The 15,951-nt window shown below is 48.7% G+C and overlaps 1 protein-coding gene across 2 annotated transcripts in view; it reads right to left on the bottom strand.

Moving 5' to 3' along the window:
* Positions 1 to 15,951, bottom strand: part of Trappc9 (trafficking protein particle complex subunit 9) — a 562,289-nt gene that overhangs the window by 487,130 nt on the left and 59,208 nt on the right. For both annotated transcript variants that reach the window (XM_045143193.1, XM_045143194.1), the window contains one exon: positions 9,704 to 9,920. In XM_045143193.1, coding sequence (XP_044999128.1) covers positions 9,704 to 9,920 — 217 coding nt within the window. The remainder of the gene's footprint in view (positions 1 to 9,703; positions 9,921 to 15,951) is intronic.

Here is a 15,951-nt window from a genome sequence, read left to right as displayed (position 1 = left end):
CCCTGACCCCTGATCTCTCTCCAGAACACAGCACACTGTCTCTTCTCTCCATCTCTGCTCCCAATCTCCAACCCTGACCCCTGATCTCTCTCCAGAACACAGCACACTGTCTCTTCTCTCCATCTCTGCTCCCAATCTCCACCCCTGACCCCTGATCTCTCTCCAGAACACAGCACACTGTCTCTTCTCTCCATCTCTCTTCCCAATCTCCACCCCTGACCCCTGATCTCTCTCCAGAACACAGCACACTGTCTCTCCTCTCCATCTCTCCTCTCAATCTCCACCCCTGACCCCTGATCTCTCTCCAGAACACAGCACACTGTCTCTTCTCTCCATCTCTCCTCCCAATCTCCACCCCTGACCCCTGAACTCTCTCCAGAACACAGCATACTGTCTCTCCTCTTTATCTCTCCTCTCAATCTCCACCTCTGACCCCTCAACTCTCTCCAGAACACAACACACTCTCTCTTCTCTCCATCTCTCCTCCCAATCTCCAACCTTGACCCCTGAACTCTCCCCAGGACATAGCAACAATCAGCCTGGACACTCAATTTTCCTTATCAGACTTGTGAATCTTTTCTCTCCTCTGTATTTAATGTGAATCCTTCAAGGTTCCAGAGCTTGTCCAGACTTCTACCTTGACTACAATCTAGCCACACCAGCAATGGGGTTCTGCTCAGGTGGGTGCTATCCATGCAGGCCCTCAATGACCCGTTTTACCTTCTCTTAACCTGCTTCACCATGGAGCTCAGGGAAAGTTCATGGAGCAGGTGGCTGGCTCAAAAGACCTCGCCTGAGAGCAGCATGCTGTCCCATCCTAAGCCCCAGGGATCAATTCAACTCCAGGGTCCCCAAGGCACAGGCATGGGGCATTGAGCCATCATTAGTCAGTTGATAACAGTGTCCAAAGCCTCTATTCCCTAGTGGAATCCAAGGTCCCTTTCACTGAACGCTGGGAAGCATATTCATGTCAAAGTGTCACCAAGTGGCCACAGCAAGCCTTGGTGTGGATCACACAAATGATCCATGGGAACACGTGCATGAGGCCTGGCGAGGTCAGGAGAGGAACAGACTTACTCAGCCCTGAGCAGCACGACCCACAGGTCCTGTGCACGCCTCTGCCCAGCACTGCAGTGGCTCTCAGCACTGCTCAAAGTACCAGGAAATAGCACTTCATGGTGAGCTATCAGCTTTTGTGAACAATCACTTTTTGTAGTGTCCAAGGGCAATTGTTTAAATAAATAAATGTATCCAGGCCTGCAATACCATACAGCTAAGGTAAGTGAGGCAGTTTGGTTATGGTGGAAGGACAGACTTCTGAAAGATCAGCAGAACAGAGGAGACTCCAGAAGTGCACCCATCTAAGAGCAGCCAGCTGCGCTTTGACAAAGGAGCTCCAGTGACCCAGCAGGGCCACGGTGGTCCTCCCAACAGACTGGCTGGACATAGGATGGCCCCCAGACAGGCAACAAACCCAGATGCAGACCCTAGACTTCATAAAAAGAAAATCAAAATGGATCACAGACCCCAATGTAAAATGCAAACCTCTCTGGAAGGTTCCATAAACTTATACTACCTCTTTGAGCTCTATAAAACAAGAATATATACGTGACCTTTGACATAGAAATGACTTTCTCTTTACCCCACCAAAGTTACCAGTTATGAGAGAAGGAGCTGACAAAATAGGTGTCATTAAAAATAAAAATGTAGGGCTGGAGAGATGGCTTAGTGGTTAAGCGCTTGCCTGTGAAGCCTAAGGACCCTGGTTCGAGGCTCAATTCCCCAGTACCCATATAAGCCAGATGCACAAAGTGGCACATGCATCTGGAGTTTGTTTGCTTGCACTGGCTGGAGGGCCTGGTACACCGTTCTTTCTCTCCCTCTCTCTCTGCCTTTTTCTCTCTCTCTCTCTATGCCATTCTCAAATAAATAAATAAAAATGGAGCCAGGCATGGTGCCACATGCCTTTAATCCCAGCACTCGGGAAGCAAAAGTAGGAGGATCACCATGAGTTCAAGACCACCATGAGACCACATAGTGAATTCCAGGTCAGCCTAGGCTAGAGTAAGACCCTACCTTGTAAACCCCCCCAAAAAAATAAAATAAATAAATAAATAGACAAACAAACAAACCAGAGCTGATAGAGGATTTATTCAAATAATACAACAAACACTTATGAAAACGTGCCTAGCATATGCCCTTAGGAAACTGTAAATCGAAACAAGACCCCCAACCCCGTTCATCCCACTGTACATCTGGATCCATAACAAGGACAGCGCCAAAGTCATGGATGGAGCAATGGAACTCTCCCTGCAGCCAGTGACAGAGAGGATGGGCCAGCCCCTTTGGATGACCCTTTGACAACTGCTCACAAAACTGCATATGCTTTTACCATATGATTCAGCAACTGTGCTCCTTGGCATTTACTAAGATGAGGTGTACATGTGTGTCAACACAAAACCTCAACTGAATATTTTTTTTATTTTTTTTAATTTTTATTAACATTTTCCATGATTATAAAATATATCCCATGGTAATTCCCTACCTCCCCACCCCCACATCTTCCCATTTGAAATTCCATTCTCCATCATATTACCTCCCCATTACAATCATTGTAATTACATATATACAATATCAACCTATTAAGTATCCTCCCCTCTTCCTTTCTCTACCCTTTATGTCTCCTTTTTAACTTACTGGCCTCTGCTACTAAGTATTTTCATTCTCACGCAGAAGCCCAGTCATCTGTAGCTAGGATCCACATATGAGAGAGAACATGTGGCGCTTGGCTTTCTGGGTCTGGGTTACCTCACTTAGTATAATACTTTCCAGGTCCATCCATTTTTATGCAAATTTCATAACTTCATTTTTCTTTACTGAATATTAATGTCGGCTTTATCCATCATTATAAACTTTGCAAGGTAAGTGCAAGCTAACTGGTACACTCAGCCAGTGGGACATTATTCAACACTACCGAGAAATGAAGCCAAACCATGAAAAGACAAGGAAAGGGAAATTTGAACATGCACCGCTAAGTGAAAGAAACCAGTCTGAACGGCTATTTGGTGGACAATTGCAACTAGATGGAGAAAAGGCAAAACTGTGAAGACTGCACAGGGAATCTGGAGCCCTGGGGGGACAGCAGCCTGTGGAATGAACAGTCAGGGTGCAACAGATCTGTAGAGCCACATACAACTCAGTATCGGTGGAGTCAAGTCACTTCATCCATCTAAATGCAGGGAGCATACAATGACAGCAATGAGCCCTGGTATCAGACATGGGCTTGGGGTAAGGATGTGCCACACTTGCCCACAGGCTGTGGCAAACACCCCTCCCTGGTGGGGAGGGCTCTGGCAGCGGGAGAGGTTGTGACTCCACGTGAAGAAGGGGCTTGCCAGAATTCTGCATTGTCTGCTGCGGCCCTAAAACTGCTCTTTAAAAAGGCTATTTCTTAAGAAATGAAATAAAATCATATAGGGGAAAGTAGTAATGTAAAGAAAATAATACAATTAATTCTTAAGTACACAATAAGAAAAGAATAAACACCTTTCTGAGCTCCTGCTGATGTAAATAACTAGGTAATCTTACTCTCCTGCTGTAAAATTACACACAAAAGACAGCAAAGGACTCTGGACTTCAGGAGCCACTCCAGAGCCACAAGCTGGTGTCACCACCCAACATCTAGGTGTGCCTATCTGGTCAACCTGGAAACAGTACTGCCTGTTGCCTGCGGCCTGCTGGTGTCATAGGAGCACGGGAGGCTGGCCAGAGGACACCCTGTCTCTACCTCCGTCCAGCTCACCACAGCATGCACCTGGAGAGCCAGCTGTGGAAGGCTGACAGGTGTATGAGGGGCCTTGCGTTTCACGTGCTCTGCCCTCATCTTGCTGCCACTTTCCCAAAGGCAGAAAGGTGTTTGGGGGCTGCTGAGGTGACTATAGTGGGCCAAGAAATCAGAACCGATCCCCAGAATATTGGGTGCTCTCATTAGATACGAATGACATAAACTCAGGCCAATGAGGACACAAGAAACACATTCTCCTTAAAAATCATGTCAACCATTTCCTGCCCATAGCAGACAGCTTCAGGTTCGCTAAGATGAACTTCCAGCCCAGGCACAGTTAATGGAGGAAGAGATATTTGTTGAAGCCAGGGGAAGTTCCAGAATGACAAAAGCTAGCCTGCATTCATGGGTCCAAGCAGAGAGAGAAAAAGCCACACCACACAGCACACTTCAGGAACTCCAGGTGGGACTAGGCACTTTGCATATCTTTAGATTGAAATTTCAAACCCACCACCACACCTTAAGATCCACCCAGTGACACCTCCCCCAGCCAGGTGGCTGCAGATCCAAACTACAAACTAATAAAAACACTGAATATATTAGGGGCCATGTATTCAAACTATGACACTGCCTCACCCTGACTATAGGTTAGTTCCTGGGTTAGTTTCCTACCAAATATACCAGCCACAGACAAAGGCCATTCTTAACTAAAACCCAAATTCCTCATCCTACTCAGTCTGACCTTGGCTCCCAAAAGTTCACTGACTCCTAAATCATTCATCACCCACCCCCGACCTTCAAATGACCTCTGCCTCTACGACCCACCCCCATGGCTAGCCGGAACCCTATACTTCCTTTCTTCATGAACCACGGAGTACGTACAGAAACACTAAGGAGCGCACCCCTGTGCACAGACCTCACACCACACCCCTGGCCCACCTCTGAGGCGTGGTCTGGCACTAGAACAAAGGAGGAAGCACAGGAAGGGCAGTCACCTGATCCCAGCATGGGAGGGGCTAAGTGGGGGGCATAGAGGGCCAGTGGGGATGGCAGAGGCACAGTGACTCCTGCCATGACCACCTTACTTGAGGTTTTGTTTCTGAACTGTAAATGCCTGGTGTCTGCACGTTCCACATGGGGCTCTATTAGCAAAGGAAGCTAAGGGTGGTCCTATAATGAGAGCTGGAGAAAGGCTGTGCTCACGCTGGAATCACCTGAGGAGGCATGGAAGCCACAGAGACCAGACAGCTTCTGCAAGGCAGCCCATGGGCATCAGGCTCTGAAAGCAGCCAGCACAGAAACCAGGATCTCCATCCAGGGTCAATCTCCCTGCACCAACCTGCTCACAAGTGCACATGCCAGGATCTCCATGCAGGATCAAACTCCATGCACTCACGTGTTCACAAGCACACATACCAGGATCTCCACCCAGGATCACTCCCCATGCACTCACATGTTCACAAACACACACACACCAGGATCTCCACCCAGGATCACTCCCCATGTACTCACACCAGGATCTCCACCCAGGATCACTCCCCATGCACTCATGTGTTCACAAGCACACACACCAGGATCTCCATCCAGGATCACTCTCAACGTACTCAACTGCTGTTACCCAGCAGGGGCTCAGCAAACCTTCAACTCCATCCACCCCTCATTCCGTCCCCTCCTTGGGTGAACACTATGATGGTTAACACTACTTGTCAACTTGAAAGGATTTAGAATCACCTAGGAGTCAAGCCTGAGTATGTCTGTAAGGGAGTTTCTGGGTTGGGTTGAGGTGGGAAACCCACCTAAATGTGTGCAGCACCATTCCATGGGCTAGGTTCCTTGAAATGGATAAAAAGGAGAAAGCAAGCCAAATGATAGTGCTCATTTCTCTTCTCTACCTCCTGACTATGGACTCAATGTGTCTCACACTCCTTCCAACATACCTTCCTGGCCATAATGGACCGTACCCCCCTAGAAGTGTACGTCAGAATAAACATCTGCTCCCTTTACATGCTCCTAGCAGGTGTATAGCCACAGCAACAAGGAAGGTGACAAACACAGAATATGGGGCCAGGAGAGGGGTCGCTACTGGGATAGACCTGGCTGTGGAACTGATGTGCAGGTATCAGACACAGAGCTTCAATACTTGATGTTTGCACTACTGGATTTTGGTCTTGTTTTAGTCTGATCTGTCATTTCTATGTCTCCATTCCTCCTTGATGGAATGAGGATGCTTACTCAGTGCCATTGTACATTGGAACTATGTAACTTGTTTTATTTTATAGGGGCTCACAGTTACAAGAATATGAGTTATGAGACTTGGACTTGGGACTTTTAAACAGTTAGAATTGTTCAAGACTCTGAAGAGACTTTTTAGGTTAAACTGAAGGCATTGTGCATAATAAGATGGCCAGCCCCAACTGATTAAAGGGGAGAAAGCAAGCTGAGCACCCATATCCATCTCATGCAAACATCTGCCACACACTGCAGCTACAATGCCTTCCTGCCATGGTGTACCCTCAAATTATGAGCCAGGAAGAGCCCTCCTTCCTTAAGTTGCTTTTGCATGTGTTTATCACAGCAACAAGGAAAGTAACTGACACGAACACAGAATGGAAGGATTATAGGAAGGAGAGCAGGTGACAGGCGAGGTGAAAATGTATGGTGGAATACTGGCTTACGTGAGATGGTGAGATTGTCTAGAAATGAATCTGGCTGAGAGTATCCAGACACAGCTGAGGACCTGCCAGGGGCTCAGAGAACCCAGGTGTCCAGTCCAACTCCCAGCATGGTGTCCAGCACAGAGCAGGAACTAAGAAATCTCTCCAGAGCCTAAGACCTGCCGGAGAGAATCCCAAATTCTATGCTTGTCCTTTTCCAAACAATATGGATAACTAAGTTAAAAAGCAACAAAACCAGGCGTGGTTGCACACACCTTTAATCCCAGCACTTGGGAGGCAGAGGTAGGAGGATTGCCATGAGTTCGAGGCCACCCTGAGACTCCATAGTGAACTCCAGGTCAGCCTGGGCTAGAGTGAGACCCTACCTCGAAAAACCAAAAAAAAAAAAAAAAAAAAAAAAAAAAGGAAAAGCAACAAATGGAATTTTATTTAAAGTTATATCACCTAGCTTAGCATGGTTACACATGTCTTTGCTTCCAGGTCTCAGGAGGCTAGAGTAGAAAGATTTAAAACTATAGCACAGCCTGAAATAAAAAGTAAGTTTATGGACTGGAGAGATGGCTTAGTGGTTAAGCACTTGCCTGTGAAGCCTAAGGGCCCTGGTTCGAGGCTTGATTGCCCAGGACCCACGTTAGCCAGATGCACAAGGGGGTGCACGCATCTGGAGTTCATTTACAGTGGCTGGAGGCCCTGGTGCGACCATTCTCTATGCCTATCTGCCTCTTTCTCTGTCTGTCACTCTCAAATAAATATTTTTGTTTTAAATAAGTTCAAGGCCAGCCTAAGCTACCTAGCTAAACCCTGTCTCAAAAGAGTCAAGAAAAAATATAAAAGACTATCTAAAATGAGTCACAAGCCACTGATGATACTGAACACAGACAAATGTCAAGGCCCTTGTTTTATTTAAAAAAATAAACTTGGTGCTGGCACAGGATGGAGGAGGCCTGGCAAGGTCATGAAAAACACATGCTCTTCTGTGAGTCCAACATAAAAGGGCAACGTAGGCACATCATGTGAATGGAAAAGCAGACCCACAGTCCTCCTACTGACATCATAGCTTCTTACGACCAAGGTTCAAGGCTGCACTGTCCCCATGGAACCTTGATGGGGCCTGGAGGAAAGTCCAGCAACCTACCTCAACAGGGCGGCTTGAGGAAGGGCTGCAGGTCAGCCCCACCTGACCACCAATGACCCCCGACCCAGGCAAGTCTTTCATCTCAACATGCCGTGTCCCCAGCCTCCTCCTTGCTCTTCACCCTCCCTGGGAGGCCCTTATGCTGCCCCTTCTCTCATTCAACTCAGTGCCTCTTCTCAGGTAGTTCTTAAAACATTTTAGAAAAAGGTTGGCCGCACACCCTGGTGCAGAAGGAAGTGTGCAGAAATGATCACCTTCTGAGAAGCTCTTTGTTTCTTAGCAGCAAGGAGAAGACCTTAACTGAAATGATGATGAGAGGGACCACACCCTGACCAGGAATTGCAAGTGATGGATACCTCTTACCCCAACTGTTCCCCCACTGAAACCTAAAGCTCATACCAGCTCATACCCCATAGATGGACGAGGTGAGTGGGACCCTCTTCCTAATGTGGCTTCATTGAATAAAGCTCCTGTCTACTGAAAGAGAAAGGGAGACAGAGACCCACTGTGTGTGTGTCACCAGGTGTTTACCAAGACCCATTGTGTGTGTGTGTCACCAGGTGTTTACAGAGACCCACTGTGTGTGTGTCACCAGGTGTTTACAGAGACCCACTGTGTGTGTGTGTCACCAGGTGTTTACAGAGACCCACTGTGTGTGTCACCAGGTGTTTACAGAGACCCACTGTGTGCGTGTCACCAGGTGTTTACAGAGACCCACTGTGTGCGTGTCACCAGGTGTTTACAGAGACCCACTGTGTGTGTGTGTCACCAGGTGTTTACAGAGACCCACTGTGTGTGTGTGTCACCAGGTGTTTACAGAGACCCACTGTGTGCCTGTCACCAGGTGTTTACAGAGACCCACTGTGCGTGTGTGTCACCAGGTGTTTACAGAGACCCATTGTGTGTGTGTCACCAGGTGTTTACAGAGACCCACTGTGTGTGTCACCAGGTGTTTACAGAGACCCACTGTGTGCCTGTCACCAGGTGCTTGGAACATTGCAATAAGCACACCGAACCCATCCTACCACAAAATCTTTTCTACGTTCTTACATCTTTGAGATACGCACTCACTCTAGCTCAGGCTGGCCTGGAACTCACTGTGTAGCCCAGGATTGCCTCAAGTTTGTGGCAATCCTCCCGCCCTGGTCTCCTGAAGGTTGGGGTTACAGACGTGACCCACCAAGCTCTCTCCAACCACCTTCTCTTGCATGTTCCCGGTAGCTTTCACACCACCCCCACAGGGCAGCCGACACTGTGGCCCACAAAGCCTGGACTGCTTATCACATAACCCTGTCCAGAACAGTGTGCTGACCTCAGCTCTGAGCTAAGCAGACTTCCTCCCGAGACTCAGGCGTACCAGAGATGGCACAGTCAAGTGTGAGGCCTCTCGGGAAGAAGGCCAGGTGCTGAAGACTCCAGAGGGTAACCTCTGAGGACCTCGAAGAGATAACCCAGCAGGTGAAAGGAAGGGGGTCCATCTGAGCCCTGGAGGGATAATCTTCCAGGAGATGCCTTTATTGAGAAGCCATCTCTCCCTCTACATATGGACTAGAGGAAGTCCTCTGTCCCCACCTGAAGCAGTAGCGAGTAGAAGCTTTTTTTGTCCCCTAGTGATCAGGCTCTCTACACTGGGCACTGCAGCTGTGTTGTGTGCACTTGTAATTAGAACTACAGCTACACTTTAATGTGCATTTCCCCACACTAATGCCGTGGAAGAAGTGCCAGCTACCAGGTGAACACATGTGTACACATGTGCCTGAGCACATTTATTTTAGAAAAGATCACTGATTTCTGCAAACTTAGTAATTTTCATAAGGTAAGTCAGAATCACCAGGAACTTCAAGTGTTTTGTTGGTGACACACCATGGCATCACCGATGGCATGGGTGATTTCTGCCACCCCACTGACAGAGGCAGCAGAATGAGGACTGTGAGGCAGAGCTACAGCACTTGCTGTCATCCTGTGCTTTTCCTGAGTGCCCTGTGCAGGACAGGGCGTCCGGTCCTCTGTGAAGTGCCCGGTACATTCTGCCACACCGTGCGGGTGCTCAAACACAGGAACTAAGGAAAGAAAGTGACACTGGCTTTCCAGCACCAGGGCGACCAGTACCTTTGTTGAAGTCCGTGGGGTCCAGCGACAGACTGTAGCCAGGCAGCGTCTCCAGGAGGAGCTTGTAACAGGCCCTCCAGCCGGGCTCTGCGATGCTCGGGGCCACACACTGCATGGCTGCCACCCGCTTAAAGAACGCCGACTTGCGGTGGAAGCCGATCAGCTCGTACAGCTCCGAGAGGACGCTGTAGCGCTGGATCTTCTCCTCCTCGGAAAGCTGCGGCACAGGAAGGGGGCAAAAGAGTCATGAAGAAACTTCCATGTGACAAAGGATAAAACGTTAAGACAGCTTTTTATAAAACGTGGCACTGGGGCTGCGGAGATATGGCTCAAAAGGCGCTTGCTCGCGAAGCCGGACGGCCTGGGTTGGACTCCCAGTGCTCACGTAAAGCCAGATACACAAAGGGGCACGTGTGTCTGAAATTTGTTTGCAGTGGCTGGAGGCCCTGCAGTGCTCATTCTCATACTCTCTCTTCTTCCCTTCCTTCCCTCTGTCCCTTCCTCTCTCTGCTAAATCAATAGTTAATTTTGGGGAAAATGTGACCTTAGGCAATTCCCAGCACCCGAGAGGCAGAGGTAGGAGGTTCACCGGGAGTAGAGGCCAGCCTGAGACTACATAGTGAATTCCAGGTCAGCCTGGGCTAAAGTGAGACCATGCCTCAAAAACCAAAAAATAAAAAATAAAGGAGTGAGCAGGGCATGGTGGCACACACCTTTAATCCCAGCACTTGGGAGGCATAGGTAAGAGGATGGCCATGAGTTCAAGGCCACCCTGAGACTACACAGTGAATTCCAGGTCAGCCTGAGCTATAGTGAGACCCTACCTCAAAAACAAAAATCAAAATCAAAGGAGGGAGAGTCAGTCAAGATGGCTACAAGGCCTCCAGCCACTCTTGCCAGACACAAAATTCCTCGGAACATAACACATACAGCCATGTGACTAGACATGAATGCCAATGCCATCTACTTGTGACTCCATGGCTTCCCGCACACTTCTTTCATCCCAGACCTGGCTGGATCCACCCAAGGCAGCTGCTAAGTGCCTTCCGGGTATACAAGCACCGCGGAGCTCAGGCAGGCCTGACAACCTATGCATGGATACGCCGTGAAGGAGCACCGGAGACAAGGGCCGAAGGTGGCCAGGGTGCTGCTCGCTCCCAGCCCTCACCTCACTGCTCCCCTTGGGGAGGAAGGCAAGCAAAACTCACACTGCTGCCTCAGGAAGCGTTCCCTGTGGCCCCGGCCGGAGGATTAGTCTGTTTCTAGATAACACTGTAAGAACAGAGCCTGTGGGAGAGCCATACAACTTGTGTTCTTTTAGCCCCTCTTCCCAATGCCCCCGGCCAAAGCCCTTGCCTGGGCACTCATTGCCTCTCTCCCAGAAGATGCACCACGGGATCTTCCCACAGAATGCATGCCCTGTTCTCCTTAACCCAGCCACATACAGCGCCAGGCTGACCCTCCTACTGCGTGCGCAGCTCACCAGCAGTGGGCAGTCCTGCACACACTGAAGGGCTGTGTCCCCTTGAACCCATGTCGTGAAATCCCATCCCCCAAGGCAGGGCTTCTGGGAGACAATCAGCTCAAGAGGTCTTATGAATAGACTAGTGCCCTTCTAAAAGAGGCCCAGAGAGATCACTATTTCTACCATGTGAGACAAGGTCAAAAGAACCAGAGAGCAGGCCAAATCTGCCAGTGTCCTGGCCTTGAGAAACAAACTCCTGCTGTCCATTCGTCCCCCTATCTATGACTCCCCACCTCCAGTACACAGCAGTAACAGCCAGCCAGAAATAAGGTATCACATCTGAACTGAGTGCTCAGGAGCTCTATAGTACCACAAAACACAGTCCAGGCATCTCGTCGGGCCTCCAGGTCAGTCCTAACCTGCCCTGCAAACCAAGGCCCACTACCTACCCGTGGCCAAACAGACCACCACCACTGCCCGCTCCCTCAGTGAGCATCCAAGCGAGTGGAGCGGCCCTGGCCCTGGGCAAGTGGGGGACAGTGCGAAGCACAGCAGACAAAGACCTCTCCCCTCCTTTGGGGCCTCCATCCTTAGGACAGGTCGGCACCCGGCTTAGGAGCCATACAGGGAAAGGCCAGTAAACACGAGAATGAAGTAAGTGCTGCATGTGTGAGGAAGACCTTAGAAAGGGCTGCCGGGCTCTAGAAAGGACGAGGAAGGACTGGGCTGGAGCAGAGGGCCCGGGCGATGGCTGCCGGTGCTCCCTGCCCTCCTCCCAGTTTCTCAGAAGCTTGTTGTGATGCCTCTAGACAAGTGAGCTGCCAGCTTTAGGTGAGCTGCTGTCTATCCTCCTCCTGCCCTCCTCCTGATGCTCATAGTGCACATTAAGCTCCCATCCCAGGACTGCCAGACCTTTCCGGAGGACAGCATGAGTTGGCACTCATACCACTGGGTGTCCCACTGGGCTCACCAGCGTACAGTGGTTGGTATCAATCTTTCTGATTTTTGCCATTCTCCTGGCTTTTGTTTGCATTTCCCTGACAGCTAGGGTGCAGAACATCCTTCCACATGATTACTGGCCACTGGGTATCTCTCTCTGTGAAGCACTTGTGAAGGTTTTTAAATTGGATCGTTCATCTTATTATCGAGCTGTGCTGGCTTCTAGGCTGGAGATATAAGTCCTTAGTCATATATGTTTTACAATTTTTTTTCCTCCCAGCCCGTTGGGAATATCTTTTCCTGAGAGGCTTGATAAGCAGAAGTGTTTCATGTTGACAGCACTCAGGTTATCAGCACTTTCTCCCGGGCTCGGTGCTTTCTGAGCTCTTGTCTCAGAAACCTTCACCAAAGTCACAGAAAGATTCTTCTGAAAGCTTCTCAATTGGGTCTGCGATTCGTGGACCCTCACACCGGCCTAGGACACAGCCTCTACCTCAGGACTACTGGGCAGCTGTAGCAGGATGCTGAGAAGGACTGTAAAGAAAAGGTGGCAGTTCGGGCACAGTGGCACGCCTTTAATCCCAGCACTCAGGAGGCCAGGGTAGGAGGATCGCCATGAGTTCGAGGCCAGCCTGAGACTACATAGTGAGTAAGAACCTACCTCAAAAAACAAATAGAAGAAGTGGTGGCAGCACGTGGTGGTGCCATCACATACCAGGAAACTCAACCTGGACCCCTGCACACTGAAGATGACGGCGGGTGCTGGTGACAGTGACCTCAGCTGGTGTCCTTAATATGATCACATTCCAAATACAGGTGACAGCAGAGACAGGGTCCCTAGCCTTGGCCTCCACCCACCAGAGGTCCCAAGAACTCTCTCACAGAACCTATTTAAAGGAAAAAAATGTTGTAATACGCTGGTCATCTACTCTCACTCCTCCTCTTGCCAGCTGCATGTCACTGGGCCAGCAAATGACAAACACTCCATCACAGATGGAAGTGAAATTACTTGGACCCCTAGAAAATATCTCTTGTAGAGGAAGCCTGGGCACAACTGCTACCCAGCACCAGGCAGCCTCCTGACTAGGAAGCTCCTCGTTAGCACAAGCCCGTAAGGGTCTTGGGGAATAGGACGTGATCCCAGGCAAAGTGCTGGCTCAAGAGTCCTGGGAAGTCTGAAGATGAACTCCAGTCCCCAAACTCATTTGCGACCTCCTGTTCTAGTGGGCAGCGCTAATGAGTGCCATCTTTGTCCTGATTTCTCAGCCAGCTGTCCAGTCACGACCTCTGAGCCCAGGGCCCAGATGTTTATACCAAGTCCTAATAGAAGTGGTTCAAACATGACTCAAGATGAGAGACCTTGCTCAAAGGAGACGCTCAGGGGAGCTCCACTATTACTTCACCGATCCACTTCTAGCTGGAAAGTAAGTTGGGACCCACCACGTCCTATCATAAGAAAGAGCGCAGGACAGGGAGGCCCTGGCAGGACAGCGCAACCAACACCCTGACGGCGTCAGAGGACGCAACCGCAGCCCATCATGCCACCATCCCTGGCCCTTGTTTCTCTGCAAAAGGGAGGATGGTCAAACCTGATTCTTGTTGCTAGAAAGATGAACTGACATTACACGAACTTTAGAGAAGACCTAAAACTCCCAGTGTTCGAAAGTGGGAACTGGGGCTGTTGGCGATCTCTAAAGTCACAGGTTCTACCAAAACAGCCAGCCACAGGTGCCACAGTAACTCCTCAACCCTCGCAGCCTTCAAACCTCAGGAGCTCGGGAGCTATGGAGAATGGTGGCAGGGGCTCCGAGCGACGGCACCCCCGTGCGGCCTACAGACGACGATGGTTCTCACCACAGCTCTCCAGCTCCCAGGCAGACCAAAAGCATATATTCAAAAAGACACAAAACGTCCATTAGCCATGCACATGCCTACGTGCATACAAAACCAGCTACCTGGAGGCGAAGGCAGGAGAATCATTTGAGCCAGGAGTTGGAGACTAGCCTAGTAACAGAGAGAAACTCACATCTCAAAATCAGATTAATTTAACCTAAAAGATGGGATAAAATAAAATGGCTTAGCAGTTAAGCACTTGCCTGTGAAGCCTAAGGACCCACATTCAAGGCTCGAGTCCCCAGGACCCACGTTAGCCAGATGCACAAGGGGACCCATGCGTCTGGAGTTCATTTCAGTGGCTGGAGGCCCTGGTGTGGCCATTCTCTCTCCTCCTCTCTATCTGCCTCTTTCTCTGTCTGTTGCTCTCAAATAAATAAATAAAAAATGAACAAAAAAAAAAAGAACTTTAATCTGCATATGTCCAAAACATGCTTGGGAAGAATGCAATAGTCCCTCTTGTCTGCCAGAACCAGGGAGCAAAGCAATTACCACGTGGGTTCTACATGCCTATAACCCCAACGTTCTCAAGGTCGTCCTGACTACAGAAAGTGTAAGGCCTGCCTGGGGTACCTAATGAGTTCTAAGCCAGCCTGGGCTGGGCTACATAGTAAACCTTTGTCACACACACACACACACACACACACACACACACACACACACGAGACTTACCCTCTCCCTCCTGTCCTCACTTACTGCTCCCCTTTCTCCCTCCAAATACTCCTCCTGTTTTCACACCGTGTGTGCATGTGTGTGCATGCATGTACCTAAATGCAAGTTCCAAATATGAGCAAGCATGTGATAGCTTGTCACGCTTTCTTTATTGCCTTCTTTTGCTCCTTCCCCTTCCTTTTTGAGCCTTTTCTGACTCCTCATGGTACCCTTCTACTTTTATGTCATATATAATTCTACGTGAGAGGAAATGCAATGTCTGAGTGTGGCTTGTTTTGTTAGAATGAACCCCGACTCTATCCATGTTGTAGCAAACAACATAAGTTTATTCTTTGTATGACTCAATGGGCCTCTACCGTGTAGATGTACCATATTCTCCTTATCCGGTCACCTGTTGGTGGGCATGCAAGCTCATTCTACATCATGGCAACTGTGAACAGTGCAACAATAAACATGGGTGGGCAGGTATCTCTGTGGTATGTTGCCTTAGTATTTCAGGCATACACCCAGGAATGGTAGATCTGGGGCATAACATAGTTCTATTTTCAGGGTTTTATTAAAGCTAAATGGACTTGTTTTCCTTTGGTTTTTAATGTTTTTATTTATTTGCAAGCAAAGAGAAAAGAGAGGGGGAATGGGTATACTGGGCACTGCAAACAAACTCCAGATGCATGTGCTACTTTGTGCATCTGGCTTAACGTGGGTACTGGGGAACTGCATCCAGGGTTTCAGGCAAGCAAGCAAGAACCTTTAACCACTAAGCCATCTTTCCAGCACCTATTTTCAGTTTTTTGTGGAACCTCCACACTGACTTCCATAGTGGCTATACCAGCTTATACTTCAACTAACAGAGAATAGATTTCTTCATTTCTCACACACCTTCACCAGCATTTGTTATCATGTGTTTTGTTAATGATAGCCATTTCGACTGGGATAATATGGAATCTCAATGTCGTTTTAACTGCATTTCTCTGGTGGCTAAGAATAATGAATATTTTTTCAAATATTTATTGGTCATTTGCATATGCTCCTTTGGAATTATCTATTCAATCCTTTTGCCCATTGATTAACAAAATGATTTGGCTTTTGATTTGAGGAATTCTTTATAGAGTCTAGGACTTTTTAGTAGCATGCATTCATTACACATGGTAAGTTTCATTATGATATTTTATGCATGTATGTACTACAGTTTGGTTATATTCATTCTCACTGCCCTCTCTTGTCTACTTCCCACTTCCACAAATCCCCTGCCTCTTCCCAACTAGTCCCCTTCCTACTT

The sequence above is a fragment of the Jaculus jaculus genome, chromosome 2, assembly GCF_020740685.1.
Source record: "Jaculus jaculus isolate mJacJac1 chromosome 2, mJacJac1.mat.Y.cur, whole genome shotgun sequence".
In the NCBI taxonomy this organism is placed as follows: domain Eukaryota; kingdom Metazoa; phylum Chordata; class Mammalia; order Rodentia; family Dipodidae; genus Jaculus; species Jaculus jaculus.
The sequence above is the reverse complement of the archived record's forward strand: the minus strand, read 5'-3'. Positions and strand labels throughout refer to the sequence as shown.